Source organism: Perissodus microlepis, chromosome 7 (assembly GCF_051167445.1).
Source record: "Perissodus microlepis isolate ML-2025 ecotype Zambia chromosome 7, ASM5116744v1, whole genome shotgun sequence".
NCBI lineage: Eukaryota > Metazoa > Chordata > Actinopteri > Cichliformes > Cichlidae > Perissodus > Perissodus microlepis.
This window is the reverse complement of record NC_140467.1, coordinates 15525294-15541970: the sequence shown is the minus strand read 5'-3', so window position 1 is coordinate 15541970 and position 16677 is coordinate 15525294. Positions and strand designations below refer to the sequence as shown.

At 41.3% G+C, this 16677-nt stretch overlaps 1 protein-coding gene across 5 annotated transcripts in view; it reads right to left on the bottom strand.

Moving 5' to 3' along the window:
* The window catches only part of LOC146382830 (pleckstrin homology domain-containing family A member 5-like), an 83949-nt gene that overhangs the window by 66855 nt on the left and 417 nt on the right, over nucleotides 1-16677 (bottom strand). For all 5 annotated transcript variants that reach the window (XM_084933765.1, XM_084933766.1, XM_084933769.1 and 2 more), the window contains exon 3: nucleotides 14318-14375. In XM_084933765.1, the coding sequence (XP_084789891.1) occupies nucleotides 14318-14375 (58 nt within the window). The remainder of the gene's footprint in view (nucleotides 1-14317; nucleotides 14376-16677) is intronic.

Sequence of the window (16677 nt, the reverse complement as noted above, 5' to 3'; positions counted from 1 at the left end):
GTATAGGCCGCTTTGAAGTCATTTAAAATTGCTTAAATTAAATGAAACCAGCTTTCCAAGATTCAGGTCATTTACCAGCTGATTCAACCAGACAGATATTCAGATGTGTTCAGTCTTATTGCCACAGATGTATCAACTCAAGCACCTGGTTATGCAGTCTACACAGAATGGGTCGCTCTAAAGAGCTCACTGAATTCAATAATGCTACGGTAATATGATGCCCTTCCTGCAACAAGTCAGTTTGTGAAATTTCTTCCCTCCCATTCAACTGTAAGTGGTATTACTGCAAAGTGGAAGCATTTAGGAACCACAGCAACTCAGCCACAAAGCGGCAGACCACATAAAGTTACAGAGCGGGGTCTCCAAGCGTTGATGCGTTTGGTGTGTAAAAGTCCCCAACGCTCGGCTGACTCAACATCTGCAGAGCTCCAAACCTCCTGTGGCATTAACATCAGTATAAAAACTGTGCGCTGAGCTTCATGGCATGGGTTTCCACAGCCAAGCAGGTGTAATGTGTAGGTAAACCAGTACTTTTGTCCAGCTATTGCATCACACCAGCTGAGAGAAAGCACACCGTCCAATCAGATCATACAATGTGCAATTTACAAAAGCAGTTGTGGTAAACAGCTGTCTCCATGAAAGACATAAATCACCCTCTGATTCAGAGCCACTTTGGGTATCACTGAAGCTCATAACTGTGAGCAACACAAACAGTATTTCAGTTGTATGACTCTTTGTAGTTTACTAAAATGCTGCTTTGGAGTCACAGCAGACTGTTTCTCTGTTATTATGGAAAGACGCTTTGACATTCAGTCAAAGACATTTTAAAACACTGTTGTACTAACAATCCAAATGTGGAAGTTTCAAACCCAACGAGGCACCAGGAGTGCTCAAAAGAAAGCCCATTCTCATCCCTGGGGGGGGGGCAGTGACTACTGCCTTGTCAAAGCCGCTAGCTAATTTAGGCACAAAGTGTCCACTGTTGTAAACAAGTATGTTTTAACCCAAACCAAATAGGTTTTAGTGCCTAAACTAGCTAACAAGTGGAAAGTGTAAAAAGAAAGAAAAAGGCCCAGCATGAAGCTAAACCAGGGTCTCCTGGCTGTTAACCCCGGGAATTATTCTACCAGCAGCTCTCCAACCTCCTAATGAAGCCTCTCTGTTAAATGTGCCCATTGGCTGTCAGAGGCCAATATAACCATTTCCAGAGCTTTAGAGCACAAAGAATCCCACCCAGCTACATAACAGAGAGATGCAGGAGGCACCTGATCAGGCAACATTACTATCATACTAGTATTTAACTAGTAAACTGTGAAAATGATATGAATTAGGTAAATACATTACTGAGTTGGATGAATGTAACCACAATCAAGTCTTAGCCAACACAATGCTTCTGCTTCAAAGAAATGTCTTTGAAGCATTGTGCTGGCTAAGTTTCTAAATCTGAGTAAACATGAATTTTTTGAACATTGCCATTTTGAGTGTGGGTAGGGGTGAAGCCAATTTTAAGCTTGGCAGTGAGCCATCTTCAACTGTGCTTTAGTTCTTGGCAAAGAGCTAACTTCTTGTGTACACATTTGCACCGTCACACCGAATGACTAATGAGCCTCCCTCCTCCATAAATAAGCAATGAAAACAAACGGGACGAGTGGCAACTCTAACAGCTTACAGTCCACTTACAGCTAGTTCTAAATCATTACACGAAAACCTGCTATAGATGTGGAGGGAGGTTTTGGATTTTTCAGACATATTACAGGCCAGGGACCACATTTATCAAACACTTCACCGCTCAGAACTCATTAAGTCTGACTTGGACCAAAAATACAAAGTTGCTCGAGAGTTAGACACGAAGCTTAAGGCACAGACTGTCGATAAGGAAACATGATGTCTCATTTTTTATTCTGACTGTTAAGACTGGTAGGATGGAAAACAGCAAACTGAGATTCGTTGCTGGTGTATCATGTCAAATCAAATTTTAACTAGCAGGCAAAATATAGTTTGTTTTGTTTTTTTACACCATGAAAGCATTTACTCAACCAGCAACTAACCTGAAAAACCAGTTTGCATGCAAATCTGTATGCTGTCTATCAGGGCTCTGATTTCCTATCAATGATAAAAGTAAAGTAATCTGCACATATACTCTTATAATAACAAGCTCACTCACTCATTCTGTATATGCTCACTGTACTCTAAGGTAAAACTAACTCACACAGCTGAGAAACGGTCAAATTTGTAACTGTTAATCACTTGAAAATATGTTAATTTTTCACCAATCAGCTAACCCTAGCAGCTCTAATCATCACACTCTGCACTCTCAGCATGCGCCAACATGTGCACAGTGCACATTATGTGAGGTGACAAAATCTACCTTGTGGTGGCACTAACTGTATAATCAGAATGATATCATAGCCCATCTATTCACCATTCTGACATTTACGCAGGTTAAATTTCCCATCCTTTTTGAACACACAGTTGAATACACACAGTAAGGACCCTCAGACTAGTGGCAGGCAGTAATAAAGCCATCACACGGGGAGACATTTTGAAGCATTCTCTAAAAGATTCATTTGAAGTGGTGGCTAAATCCAGCCACCTTACATGAGAAGCAGAGGTGCATTTATCTGCACCACCAGCAGGGGTCTTACAGTGGAAAACAGTGGGTTTCCTCTCATTCAGAGGAGGAGGAGGAATGCCTGCACACATCACTTTGTGAATTGCAGCACAAATGTGGGAAGGCTGCATTTATCCTTGAGCAAGTACCGTTGATATTTAAAGAAGACTCTCGACTTCTAGAAGCACTCGTCGATGAATGCTGCAGAAACATACTGCGGAGTGCTGACAGCTGATTAGACTGATGGATCAATATGAGGTGCAGCCATTACTACAGTTATGAAGCCCCTGTCAGCTCACACCACTCTGGCCTCATCTCTCACACACAGCCTCCCAACAAAACTGAAAGCAGGCTGTGTGGAGCTGATACGCCGTATGAAAAGGTGGAAAAGATTGATTTCATTGCAGCTAGTCTCTAAAGGTAACATATGGAGCTTTTTCAACTGCTACTGGCAATGCAATCCCGAGCACGAGGGCACATTTCTGCAAAGTGCAGTAAATGGCTGGAGCTGGTGCTGTATTATAAAGGCTGAAAGACAACAGTAAACCTAATGTAAAGGGTTGGTTTGCAAATGTTTCATGGCACATTAGGGTTTAAGATGCATACTAACAGTGACACATGTAAAACTTTTGACTAGCCCTCATACTAGAAAGGAAACTTCAACAAAATGCCTTCCAACATGCTATTAAAAAAACAAAAAAACAAAAACCCACCTTGAATTCAAAAAAACATCCAAAGTGAGAGTTTGGGTTAAGGTTATGTCCAGTACCCAGGCATGCATCTCTTTCTAGCTAACTGTGAATCACCTGATCTCAAACAGGCGGCTCAAACTCCAGGATGCAAAAACCCAGCAGGCTTCCATGGCACAGATTTAGATCAAGGGATACACATTTAGCAGTTTTCCTCCCCTGGGTTTTGTGTGTTTGTTTTTTTATATGTCGTTTCACTGTGGCAAATTCCTCCCGTGTGGTAACTCAGGTGATGCCATTCAGCATGCGATACAAACAAATCAATCACAGCAGCACAGATTATTCAAAGACAGACCTGGCACACAGTTCAAATATTTGTTTAGGCAGGGACAGCTGAGGACAGAGTGTGGGAGGAGCGACTCGCCCACAGAGGAGCAACAAAAGGCACTGTATGCAATCACTGCTACTGTCAGTGCTCATCTCTCTGTCCCACATAAAGTGAACCAAATCCCCTGAAAGTAACTGGCTGTGCATACTATATAGATGCCGATTTATTTTCAACAAGTTTTTACATATCTCTACTCTCTGAAGAAGTCGTGACAAACTGCTACTATTTATATCCGTGAGTGCCCCATCTAGTAGCAGTGCACTCAAGTCACAATGGGCCTCGCGCTAAAATGCATGCACACTGGCACACGGTGGGGGGGACTGATGCACTTGTTAAAAAAAATTAATACATTTTAAAAAATTAAGTGAGGCCGATGGTCAAAAATAACTATGGAAACCCTTCGCACAGGTACGTTTTATATATAGATGAAGGGCTTTTACAAATGCCAGCAACGCAGATGGGCTAAAGGCTAAGCATCAAGCTCTCTCTCCTAGAAGTGAACAAACAATTACTAGAGATTAGGTAAGGGTTATCATTGTACAAATGAGGCAGTGATATCAAAGGCTCACACCTAGGGAGACTAAGGCATCTGTGCTGTGGCTGAGTTTAAGAAACACAGATGAGAGCCGTGAAAGGATTAAAAACTTAAGGGGAGAGCCACAAAGAGAAACAATGTCCTGCTAATAGCATGCAAGATGCAGAGCCTGAATAATGCATACCTATGAAAGCCCACTGTGGGACTGTAGGGGTTGCAGAGGGACAGCGTTGGAAACACTGTTGCCAGGAGAGAGACAGACAGACGAAAAAGCAAAGCCACAGTATCAATAGGACCAAGTGGGTATTAACAGCAGTGTTGAAGGGATATTATTTCTACCACTTTTCCTTTTATTTTAACTCTCTGGAAATGTGTGAAACGACAATATGGCGCAATAGTTTAGTGGACGCTTTTCACATGAAGGCTTCACTGTGAAAACAGAGATTTGGTTACGCTTTATAAATAAAGTGGAAGAAAAAAGACAATTTAAAAAAATAAAATGAAAGAGGCAACCCCCTGCCTGCTTGGATTTGTTAAAGACAAATTCAGAAGTTTAATTTATCTGTATTAGTGGTCCGGAGTCCTCTGTGGACATTTTAACACGGTGCTCCAAGAGCTCACAGCTGTAGAGCATTTGAGCAGAATGATGGCTTCCAAAAGCTCCCTAATCATCACAGACCATCTGGAAAACAACTGGGCCGTGCACTGTCCACTGGACCGAGGTAGACAGACAAGAGAGGCAGAGAGAGAAAGATAAAGCTGGGGAAAGAAAGTAAAAGATTTTTCAGGGTATGATATGGAAGCGGTAACATGTTAAGAGCGTAAGAGATATCCACCACTAATAGATCAGAGAACCGATAACATGGGCAAACAGTAAAGTATTTCAGTTGCAAATAAAAGTCGCTTTCCCCTTCGTCACTCACAGATTAGCTTGCTTTATTTCCACAGATTTCTCTACCATGGGCACCCTGGAAAACACCTATGAGTAGAAGCTTTATAGATCTCCTCGGGCCTTTCAGAAGCAGCCTGTACGGATTTGAAATGTTCTAAATTGTCCTTGTGACTTAAGACTTCATAGCCCACTGTAACATACAACTATACACATTGCAATCAAGGAAAATTGACTATAGTGAAGCGAATGCAGAATGAGACTTAAGCATATCCCTCGAAAATCAGAATCTGAAAAACTACAACACAGCCAGCATACCAAGTTTTCATACGTAAACCAAAGCATTTGTGGGGTAATAGCAGACTAGAGCATGACCTCCATGGAGGCAGCTGTCCCTGGATTCAACCTGACACAACATCAGCAAAGGATGGCTCATTGCAGATTAATACAGGGATTAATCAGGTTCAACAGCTCTCTCAGCATTAAATGAAAGACGCCGCATAACTAAGAGGCTTTAGGACCAAAGAATTACTGTCATCTATATGCTCCCTTACTTAACCCAAAGGTGTGGGCCTACATTTGCTTTATATATTCTGTAAGATTTAACCAGAAAGGGCTCAATTACAGAAATAACTATAAAACAATCACAACATCTGATCACCAGCAAGGCTTGTGTGGACTACAGCAAAGTCATATGTGCAAACACATACATATCCCACCTAAAACGCCATAGAAGGTGAGTTATGATTATGTTAAAACCCCACCCATATTTTTGTCCTCCATTTTTTCTCATGGGATGAAAGGAGAAGCAATCGCTGTGCACACAATTTGTAAACAACATGCACATTACAAAAGGGCTAACTTGGTCTGATGTGGCTTTACACTGAGAAACTGTCTTAATCAGCACCTGGGGCAGCCACCAACATCAGAGCATCTCTTACACATATGTTCACAAGCAGAGCATCTAAACAGATACACACTTTACCCCCCCCTCCCAATAGAAGCCAGATGGTGAGGACCCCACCGAGACTTAAAGGCGTGAGAGCAGTGCGAGCAGCTCAAAGCTCGCCTTGCTGACTGTCTGTCTCCCAGTCAGCACCCAGCCACACAACAGAGAGTTATAGATGTGGAGATCAGGATGATGTACAGCAGTCTGGTCTCCCTCTTAAATCACATTACACACACAAGTGCTCTGCAAGAGTACTGAGCACAGACAGTGTTAGTGAGTCAGCAATCACACACATCAGAGCCTCCCCCTGCCAAGAGGATGAGTAAATATTCTCTCAGCACTTTGCAGTTTGAATAAGACTTGTCCCGTGTGCCTTTTCTTAAAGTTAGTCACGTGTAATGGCCAACTTACAAACAATAACCCAATAGGCTTTGATGTTATGACTGAAAACTAAAATCTGGTTTTCATTTGACTCAAAGTTTGTAATTGTGTCAAATCCAAAATAAGGACAAAATTTCATAATGTACTAAAGAAGGTCAGAGCAGTGACACAGCATTTCATTCACCTCTGTGTAATCTGCAACCGTGAGCTGTATGTTCTGTCCTGCTGCTCCTCTCTGTTGCTCATAGATCTCTTCCTGAAAGGAGCGGGCAGTTCCACCTAATGCTGCTGATACTGGAACACCCTCAAAACCAAGGGTGTGATTTTTTGTGGTGAAACTTGAAACATGCACGTGTGACTAACATCAGTTTGTCTTAAAGTGGTAAACAGAGGAACTTCAAAGCTTTTTTTTTTTCCAGGCCACTCCACATGGAAAACAGTTTTGACATCCGTCATTCACCACAGACTTGCATTCAATCTAAGCTATCAATCAACGCTGGCTTTTAGACACGCAGGAGTCTTAACCTGTGCACTGTGTATAAATAAATAAAACAAATAAACCCCATACACACAGACGTTAATCTCTTCCTGCTGCGTCCACATGCAGAACATTTTCATACATTTCTGATGTCAGCCTGGTAAAGACAGTTTGCCCAGAAGTAGCTCATTGTTTTAACATATGACACGAGGAGCGAGTGCTGGATCAGACTGAGAAACCGCACACTCACTGGATGGCAACTTGTGGTTTTCTAATTCTAATTCTAATAATGACCACAATCTGCAAAATTAACTTAAGGTTTTATTAACATGACCTGAAACCAGTAAAGGCACAAATTCATGTGGAAAATGTTTACAGTGGTCACAGAGTGAAGGAGCTGAGAGGCGCTTTCACAGTCGCAGACATCTAAATAACCACAGGAGTTGCTCTCGGCCGGCCCCTTGAGAAGAATGCAGGTTTTTCCATGGGTTCACTTTTCAGACCCAGAAGGTTCATACATCTTTTATACTGCCTGTGATGAGGGACTACAACTCAAAGGACAGCATGAAAGCATATCGCTAGATCATCCAGTTGTGTGCATGCAGCATCCCCTGTTTACCACTAGCATCTGTGGTGTGATGAGGTCGATCTAACCTTACAAATGTCATAAAACTTGAATGTTTTTTCTTGTAAATTTGTGGCTTTATTTCATAAATTTGCATCTTTAATCTCAGAAACTCAGGAGTTTGTTTCTGAATATTAACTCCCTTCTTCTGGCTTTCTAATTAATTTTTCTGTGCACTGTCACAATTCTTTATCACTGAGTAGTTTCTCGTGTGGCCTCCCAGCTTAAAGGTTTGTGTGTCACCTCAATTTTTAACAAGTGCTCAAATTTCCTACAATGTACAAGGAGGAAGTTAGTAGAATCAGAAATGAATTACCTTGTACATGTGATTGTGGTCATCTGTCTTTGTGAGACAGACTGGCAGGCTTTCCTATGCGCACCCTGCTTCTCATACAATGTCTTGTGGAACAAGCTACAGCTCTTGCAATACAAATGAAAGGAACTGGCTTTACTTGTTCCCTCTATAATAAATCTCTTGATATACTACGAGCCAGGGCACATATGGTAAAAAAGCCTTCTCTGCATGAGTGATCACAGCTTTGCTTTCACAAGTCAGGGTTTAAATAACCTGTAGGTGTTATCAGACAATTTAATATACAACCTTAACTTGCATCTATTTATTTTCAAGTCCAAGCGCTTGATTCTGTGCCTTCCTCTCCACTTCCATGACTGGATTTTCAGGGTTACATAATCAGGGCTGATATAAGGCTTTGCTCACAGCTATGGTTTATTTCCTGGAGAGAAGGGAGTGTCTTTAAATGTCTGCCATAACTGTCATTCTCACAGTTAAGGAGGGTTCATAGGGACTCCCATCGTTCTTACACAGAAGGATTAGGACCTCAACTCTGAGTTCTTGAAAAGCTACTGACAATGTGCAGCAAACCCAGGTAGACAGAAATGAGAAATAGAGTGAAGTCATTCTTCAATTTAAAAAAAAATCATTTTCACTCTGGTCAACAAAAACAAACTCCCCCACCCCCTACCCCATCTTCGAGGGCTGTGACTTTTTAATCTCCATCTTACGATCGCTGATAAGACGCCTGGGTTTACTGAAACTCCAGATGTTATTGTCTGAAAATGAGACTTTAGAAGAGACAAGGCGAGCCAAAAACACTGGTAAAGGTGAATGCATCGAATGCAATAAAATGTTTGTGAACCCATTCGAATTACCAGGACTTCTGCATTGATTATTTGCAATTAGTGCTCTGACTTTCATCCACTGTATGTTTCAGCTGAGGCAAAGGACTGCTCAACACCTTGGAGTCACTGAAAGAGCAATACCATAAAATTGTATCAGTAAACTTTTCAGGATACTGTCAGGGCAGCAGTCCATGACCTACAGCTTAAGAGAGGTTGGGAGATGCAGTAAGATCACAATCCCAAAGCACACAGTCAAATCAGTGACACGAATGGTTAAAAATGAAGAAAAATCCTGTTTTAGTATTGCAAAACTGACCTTAGCCCAATTGGGATGCTGTGGCATGACCTGAAGAAGGCTGTTGAATGAAGACATCCCAGAAATACTGATGAACTGAGGCAGTTTTGTAGGAAGAAAAGATCCAAAATTCCTCCTCATCATTGTGCAAGTCTCATAAGCAGCTACAGGAAATGTCTGAGAAAGGTTGCTGCTGCTGGAGTAGCTCAACTTTAAATCTAAAAGTTTACTTGAGTTTTTTTTACCCTGCAAGGACACGAAAACTGTTTGGGTGTTATTACTTTAGTCAGACATGTCTATAACTGTTACTTAGATGACACTGACATTCAGCCAGCTTGCCAGCTTTAAAGGTTGTAATATTTCTGTTGTGTTCACAGCTTGTTTCTACTGTCACTGCAACTATGCAGAGGTAAATAAAAATTAAGATATAAAAATACTAACAGCTCATCAACTGGGGATGAACCCCTACGGTCACTCCTGCAAGTGGTGCACCCAAAGGAGGGTGGACCATGTAGGCCTCCAGACAGACGGATTGGTGCAGCATCCTCTTGTGACGCTATGCTGGTCTGTTGTGATAAAGAGTAAGACAACAAATCTACATTTCTATCCTCATCTATGGTCATGAACTCTCGGTAGTGACTGAAAGAATGAGATCAAGGATACAAACGATGGAAATGAGCTTCCTCCAAAGGGTGGCTGTACTCTCCCTTAGAAACAGGGTGAAGAGCTCAATAATTTGGGAGGGGCTCAGAGTGGAGCCTCTACTCCTCCACATGGAAAGGAGCCAGCTGATGTGGTTCAGGCATCTAACTAGGATGCCTCCTAGAAAGCGTTTTTTCAGGCATGTGCTACCAGCAGGAGGCCCCAGGATAGACCATAATGGAGAGACTTTGTCTCTTGTTCGGGAATGTGTCAGTGTCCTCTGGGATGAGCTGGAGGAGGTGGTCAGTGAGGGAGGCCTGGACATCTCTGCTGAGACTGCTCCCCCAGTGACCTGAACCCGGATAACCAGCCGAGCCGGAGGCAGGGAGGATAGTTGGATGTACTAGCATAATTTCAAACAGAACATCATCTTTAGGTTCAAAGTGTATTTCTTTTGAACAAGAGATTTAATGTGAGTCACTATGAAAAATATTGACTTATTATAGGCCAGTATCAACGATGCTAACTGATATCAACATATTAGCATATAACATAACATTTATAGATGTCAGCAGCTGTACCACACAAGATTTGCCCCATACAAATGTCAAAGAGCTAAAAGCTTTTTTTAAAATAATGAAGATCCCTCCCTTGCACAAAAGATGGAACAGATAATTAACATAGCAAATAAGCAGAACAAAAAACCCCACTCTGCATCAGCAATCAGTCAGATTGTTATTTAAAACACCGATGTTGCTGCATCCCAACAGGAAACCTATTATAAGCAGAATCTAGGTTATCAATTAAAAAAAACACAGTCATTAAAAAGATTATTATATGAACTTCATTATTTAGTTTTGATGGACATTAACCACCAATGAATATTTGTCTGGGAGTAACCTGACACGTGAGTACACGGGCTTTTAAAGCAGAGAAAGCCAACAGCTAAACACAGATCCACTGAGGAGATTTTTGTCATAATTGACGACATTTTAATTGACATGCTTTCTTCTGCTCTGAGTGATGAATTATGCAGCAGCAGAAGTGAATATCCTAATGAAAATGGTAGTTGGAGAGCAGACTAGCACGATATGTATATTTTATGTTGCATTTCACACTGATAAGCTATTGGAAACGGTAAGTTGTCCTCAAAGCTCACTTGCAAAAAGTCGTCAAATGAAGCATTACTAACTGGACAGCCATCAAGCAAAACTGTAGGGTCACGTGCAGACTGCTTATTACTCACTCATTAGGCTTCAAAACAAGATAACAGCAGTCTCTTTGCCAAACCTAGCGCAATTATCCCTGAGTTCAGCAGTTTGCGTTTTGTTTTTTTTCTCCATTCCCAGACAGAATTAATGAGACAAGAATAGCAAACAAAGACCGGGAACTGACTTCTGCACCTGTCTTTCATAAACATAATTACACTTACAGCATCGACGAGGCAGCAAACTTACAATTAGGGTCACCGCTTTCCTACTATATATTAATGCTATGACACCTTTGCTTCACTCAAAGTCACTTCACCTAAGTTGCCCTGACACACACTTCTGAGAGGTTTTCACAGGTCTGGAATGCTCATTAGCAAAATGTGACAAAACACAGCAAAAAGTGCCTAAATCACAGGCCCACTTCTTGTTCAAAATGAGGCTTGAGTTAGAATCTGGGATTATGTGCTATGTAGATAAAATGAAAAAACAAATCTGCCAGATGGACCAGTCTCATAAAATACTGTTTCATCACAAATAATAACAAGCTGAACAGATTTGGGTGGCTGCTGGATTTACTCATAGACACAAGGGAGAGAAAATGTCTTAAAATAAAAGTAGAAAAGCTTGACTTTGCCTGCAGTAGTCTGCACAGAGCAATGCTGGCACACTTTCAGTGCCTGGAGTCCTGTCAGACATGGAAGCAAAGCACTTGCACTGCACTGACTGTTTTGACTGCCTGTGAATGAAATTAACAAGTTAACAGCTTGCTGATTTATACCTCACCAGGATCTCTGTTACTTGGGTAGCGAGCACCCACCACCTGCCAGTTGGAACACACCACAAAGTTAAAAAAAAAAGGGAAAAAATCCTATTTTTGCATCAGGCAACCCAGAAACCAATCCAGAAAAGTGGTGCGAGTCTGAGGAGAGCAGTAAGCTATGATTGATTCAATTAACATCTCCAGTGACCTTCACTCATTCAGAACTCACGGCGCCACAAACTAATCAAATCTTGGGACGGAGCATGCCTCTAGTCCACACTATCACACCAACAACCTGCAATTCATCCTTCCCAGCACATCTCATCAGAGGACAGCCTGCGTCAGCACAATCTGCTCCTTGATGCTCACACTGTGTAACCCGACGGTAACAGCCAAGCCACACAGCCAGCATGTGAATAAGCCAGATCCTTTGGCACAAGGTTTTTTTTTTCCACTTTCTAGCAAAACAGCCACAGAAATTGATCAATAAACATGTCTACATTTCACACAAGTGTGTGTTTAGAGCCACTGCTTGAATATAAAAAAAAAAGATCTCCAAACTTGTGATATTTAATACAAAATTGATGACAAAGCAATAATAACCTACTGTAAAACATAAGAACAGCTGTCACTGGGCTAATTGTACTGGAGAGCTTTGAGAGGCTTTTACTGGCAACCTCACACAAAGCCTCAAAATGCCTCAAGGACCGTCCAAGACAGTTATCACATAAAGCTATCAACAAAGCTCTATGTCAAAACATGAGTCACAATGAAATTAACAGGCATGGTTTTACGCAGCCTCGTAACTTAAAGCATAAAAACACCTTAAAGATGTCTTGATCGCTGATCTTGTGCCCTAAGTTGACCAAATATTTTTCCAGCACGTGCCACCATCTTTAAAACACTTGCAGTTCTGACGACATGACTCAAATTCTAAAAGCTCTTGCTAAGTTAAAACAACAAAAGAAGCAAAGTCGTTCCCAAGAAACAGGACGGGGAAAATGTTTACTTACTAAAAGAGGACACAGAAGGAAGATGGTGAAAGTGTCGGTCAAATGTTGGTCACATTGCTCTGTGTTACTAGATTTTCATTACTGTTTTAAAAAAGAGGGAATTGCTATTGAAGGTCAACAGAAGGGAGAATCAGTATGCTGAAGCCGTTTCTCTGTGTATTTTACTTGCTTCGCTTCAGTTTAGGACAAGCTCAGTTGAATCAGCCATCCGCATATTTTTGTTTACTCTGACCCTGCTGAAGCGCCAGTATGCCAGTATATGAGATAAAAGGCAACGATATCATTTAAAATGCTTTTACTTTTCACAGTTTTGGCTAAAATTCAACCTACGGCTTAAACCAAATGTGTTTTTCCTCACAAAAATGCAGATGGCCTGCTTTGTGGGGGGGCAGGATGATTAGTTTGCGAGTTGTTTTACAGGCAACATTACCATGTCATTGGACTGTGCCAAAATCACAGTGATCATCTAATGAATGTCTTCCTCAAGTCTGTTTTGCGCCGAGAAGCTGAGATAAAATACTGGAATATAAAATTACTGCCTTTCAGTCCGACTGCCTGGCAGCCTGCCACATGAAGCTCCTCAAATTCATGGGGAAGTCAAAGGAGAGAGGATTCGATGAGAATAATAGGGTATAATATCCTATTTTCATATGGCGTGTATGCTACATCCTCAGTCATTCAGAAGCCTTCTTGTACTTTGGCAGAGATGTTCACATACTACGCATCTATACGTGCCGTGCAACGTAATTGCAAGAGAACATGCAAAATAACAACATATTTCCCCCCTCATACCCTTGGATTTGGAGGACAGATGATGAATCAGACCCCAATGAATGACAGCACTTGTGATCTCTTTTGATTAGCCGCATGCATCAGGCTACTGGGGGAAGAGAGCAAAATGTGAAATTTACTGTATTTCAAAGACTATGGCCGACTGCTCACGTAATTCATGCAGAACCTGGGCTTCACACGGAGAGGGTCACGAACTGAACAAAGTGTTTTAGTGGACACAGAGGATATATGACATTCTCTCCTGCCCACACAGCCACAAGAAATTAGCATACCTGAGATATGATGTAGGAATAAAAAAATGTCCAAAAAAAATCACTGGAAGGAGACTTTGAACGAGAAGCCATTTACGTTTCCTTTAGCGGAGTGGACTGGCATGTAGTATTTTGGATATTTTCCAGCATCTATTTAGGGACAAGTGTCATTCTGAAATGTGAGGAGCCGTATAAACCCAAACAGCGAGGATAACTGTCAGAAAAAGAGAACGCATTATACTTTGGCTCAACTCTTTAAGCAGACTCAGCTTTGAGCAGGGTAAGTCTGAATAAATACAAACAGCTTGCAAGAGGAAAGCAAGCACACTGTGTCCATGTCTGCCCATTATTTGCACAATGTAGCTGTGTAATCATTAACTTTTGGGATAGGCCACACAAAAAGGGAGTAAAGGTTCCAAATTTACAACCTCTTTATATTGACACATCCACCACAAGGCGTGTTTTCAGGAGCTGCAGACTATTGAGAGGAGCGTTTCATTCCTCTGAGGTGACTTAAGTGGAAATAAATTAATTTATGCTTGTAATCGAGGTACCACGGTGGCGCGCAACGGGGAAGTGTTTTGAATTTAGATGACATGTTTGTATGCAGAGGTCCTAAGGTTGCGATGGGTGTGCGTGTCATGCGGTAAAATAGGCGGGAAACTCACTTGATAAAGCACCGTGCTCCCTCAAACGTATATCCCTCCTCCCATCCGGTGGGTAAGTCTGTGAAAGAAGGAAAGGTGGAAAAAAATGTGAACAATCATGCAGCCATCGGCCACATTAAAAATCACTGAGAGGTGAAGCAAATAACATTGATCATGTCATTACGATGCTATGTTCTGTTGGGGTTCTGTTGGGCCTCTTGGGTCCTGACATTCATAAAGATGCAGACCGAGCACACACCACCATGAAAAAGACAATTCCTGATGGGACGACTTGCGCTGCCAGACTGCAAATACTTCTCGTGAATGGTCTTTAACCTCCTAAGACCCGAACTCTTCCAAAGCATGCATTTTTAATTTCTCTTTGATATTTGGCCGTATTGGCACTCGATGAATGTAAAAAACAAAGAATTACCAGATTTTGTTTTTAACCTTATTTTTGTTTCTAAGAAAAATGAGAGCCACATATGACGATATTCGTTTAAAATTTCGATAGAACAGTGGCAGTATAATGTCCTCCTAAGTGGATATCAGGCCCTTACAGAGTAAAGTTGAGTATTTTGGTCTAAATAACCCAAAATGTGATGTCCACATATGTGGACGCCAGGTCCTAGGAGGTTAAAGCTCCATGAGTGAGCACCAGAACAAGTCTAGTCCATGAAGCCCCGCTCAGCAATCCACCTGCAGCCAGTGTAGTAGCGGCTGATGCTACACAACACCTCCAGCATGCATGTATGTATGAGTGTTTGTCCCAGAAAGTTAAAGGTGTTTTGGCCAGACATGAGAGACCCACTTACCCAAAACTAGGCAACCACCTTGAAAGAGTTTCTCGAATTTTCAAGCAAATTTCGAAAGTTCCAGTTTGTTAAAAAGGAGAAATGTTTAAAAATTTGAAAAAATATGTTTTGAAAAAAAGCAATAGGAGGCAAAGAATAAATAAATAAAACTGCTATGAAATTAGAATATGAAAATTGGCAGCTCTCCTCCTAACACCCTCCCATCAGACAAATGCAGGCATCTGCTCGTGCTTCACAAAAGCTAAAACTCACTCAAAGCTGAGCTTCACATGGGATTCAAAAACTGCTCTGCTTTGTAAAAGTCCTCTACTTAACCCATCGCACTACTGCATATTTTCTGCACAAACTTTACTTTTTGCCCAAGTACTTCATTACAAGCTAGATTTTCTAGTGCCCTGAACGAGAGCCCAGAAAAAGTGCGAGTTTACTCCCCTCTTCATCCACATGAATTAGTGAGTGACACCAAAAATATGCTGCCTCTGCCAGCTTTATGCATCACCTTTAGGGTTGGAACTAATTATTCCGCCTGTGCTCAATTTGTCACTTAGTTTCTTGATAAATCAGTTCAGTCATCTGGTCAATAAACTGACTGAGGATACATTCAAATTTTGTGGTTTTGCCCCCAGAAACCACAAAAAAAAATCTCATTTACTATTACACAACGCTAATAAAAGCATATCATTGCAAATGAAAAGAACAGAGCTATATCATGCTATTAGTAATTATTTATTTAGAATAGCTGCCTGCCTTCTGGGCTTCAGCTCTGTGGTGAAATACTGATGGACATTTTTCAATTTTTGATACTAATAGAATACAATTTTTTAAAGAAAAGAAAATGTATGAACTCACACATTATTTAAAAAAAAAAAAAACTCATTGGTTGCAGCCATATTCAGATGAAGCAGACACTCTTAACAGGAGAGGGGGGTGCTTGAAGTTAAAGAAGAGCTTGCTGCTGCTGTATATAGTTGCATCATAATCTCACCAGAAAAACGCACTAAGCAGCTAATTTTACCATGTCTTTAAGATAAGTCAAGCTTTTTGTAGGAATATATATATATATATATATATATATATATAAGCTCACTGCAAAAAAAATTAATGATGAAATTCAGCAGATCTATACTTCAATCTGCTGCAGTTTTCCTGCTTACCTGTCACACAGGAGCTTACTGTTAAGTAGGGTCCTGTGTCAAAACACTTAATTGCACTAATCTTACTCCCCTGCACGGTCAACATAATGCGTTGGGTTATTCAAAGCCAAAACAAAAACAAAAAAACGACTTCCTACATTTGTTTACGTGCTTTAGTTGCTATTAGGCTAAAGGTCGCCTCTTCACTAGTTCTCGGGCGATATTGGCTAGTGTCCACTCTTCAACTTCACTGACTGACCAACCTGGGGAGAGGCAGCTGCGAAGGAAGTGGCACTAGCTGGGCAGAGGTGGGCACGAGAGGGCTCAATTTTCACAGCACGAGCGACAAAAACCCACTCGTGTGTTAAGAAACACGGCGTGGATATCACAGCCTCTCTCTCACACACACACACGCACAGCGTGGGAAGTGTTC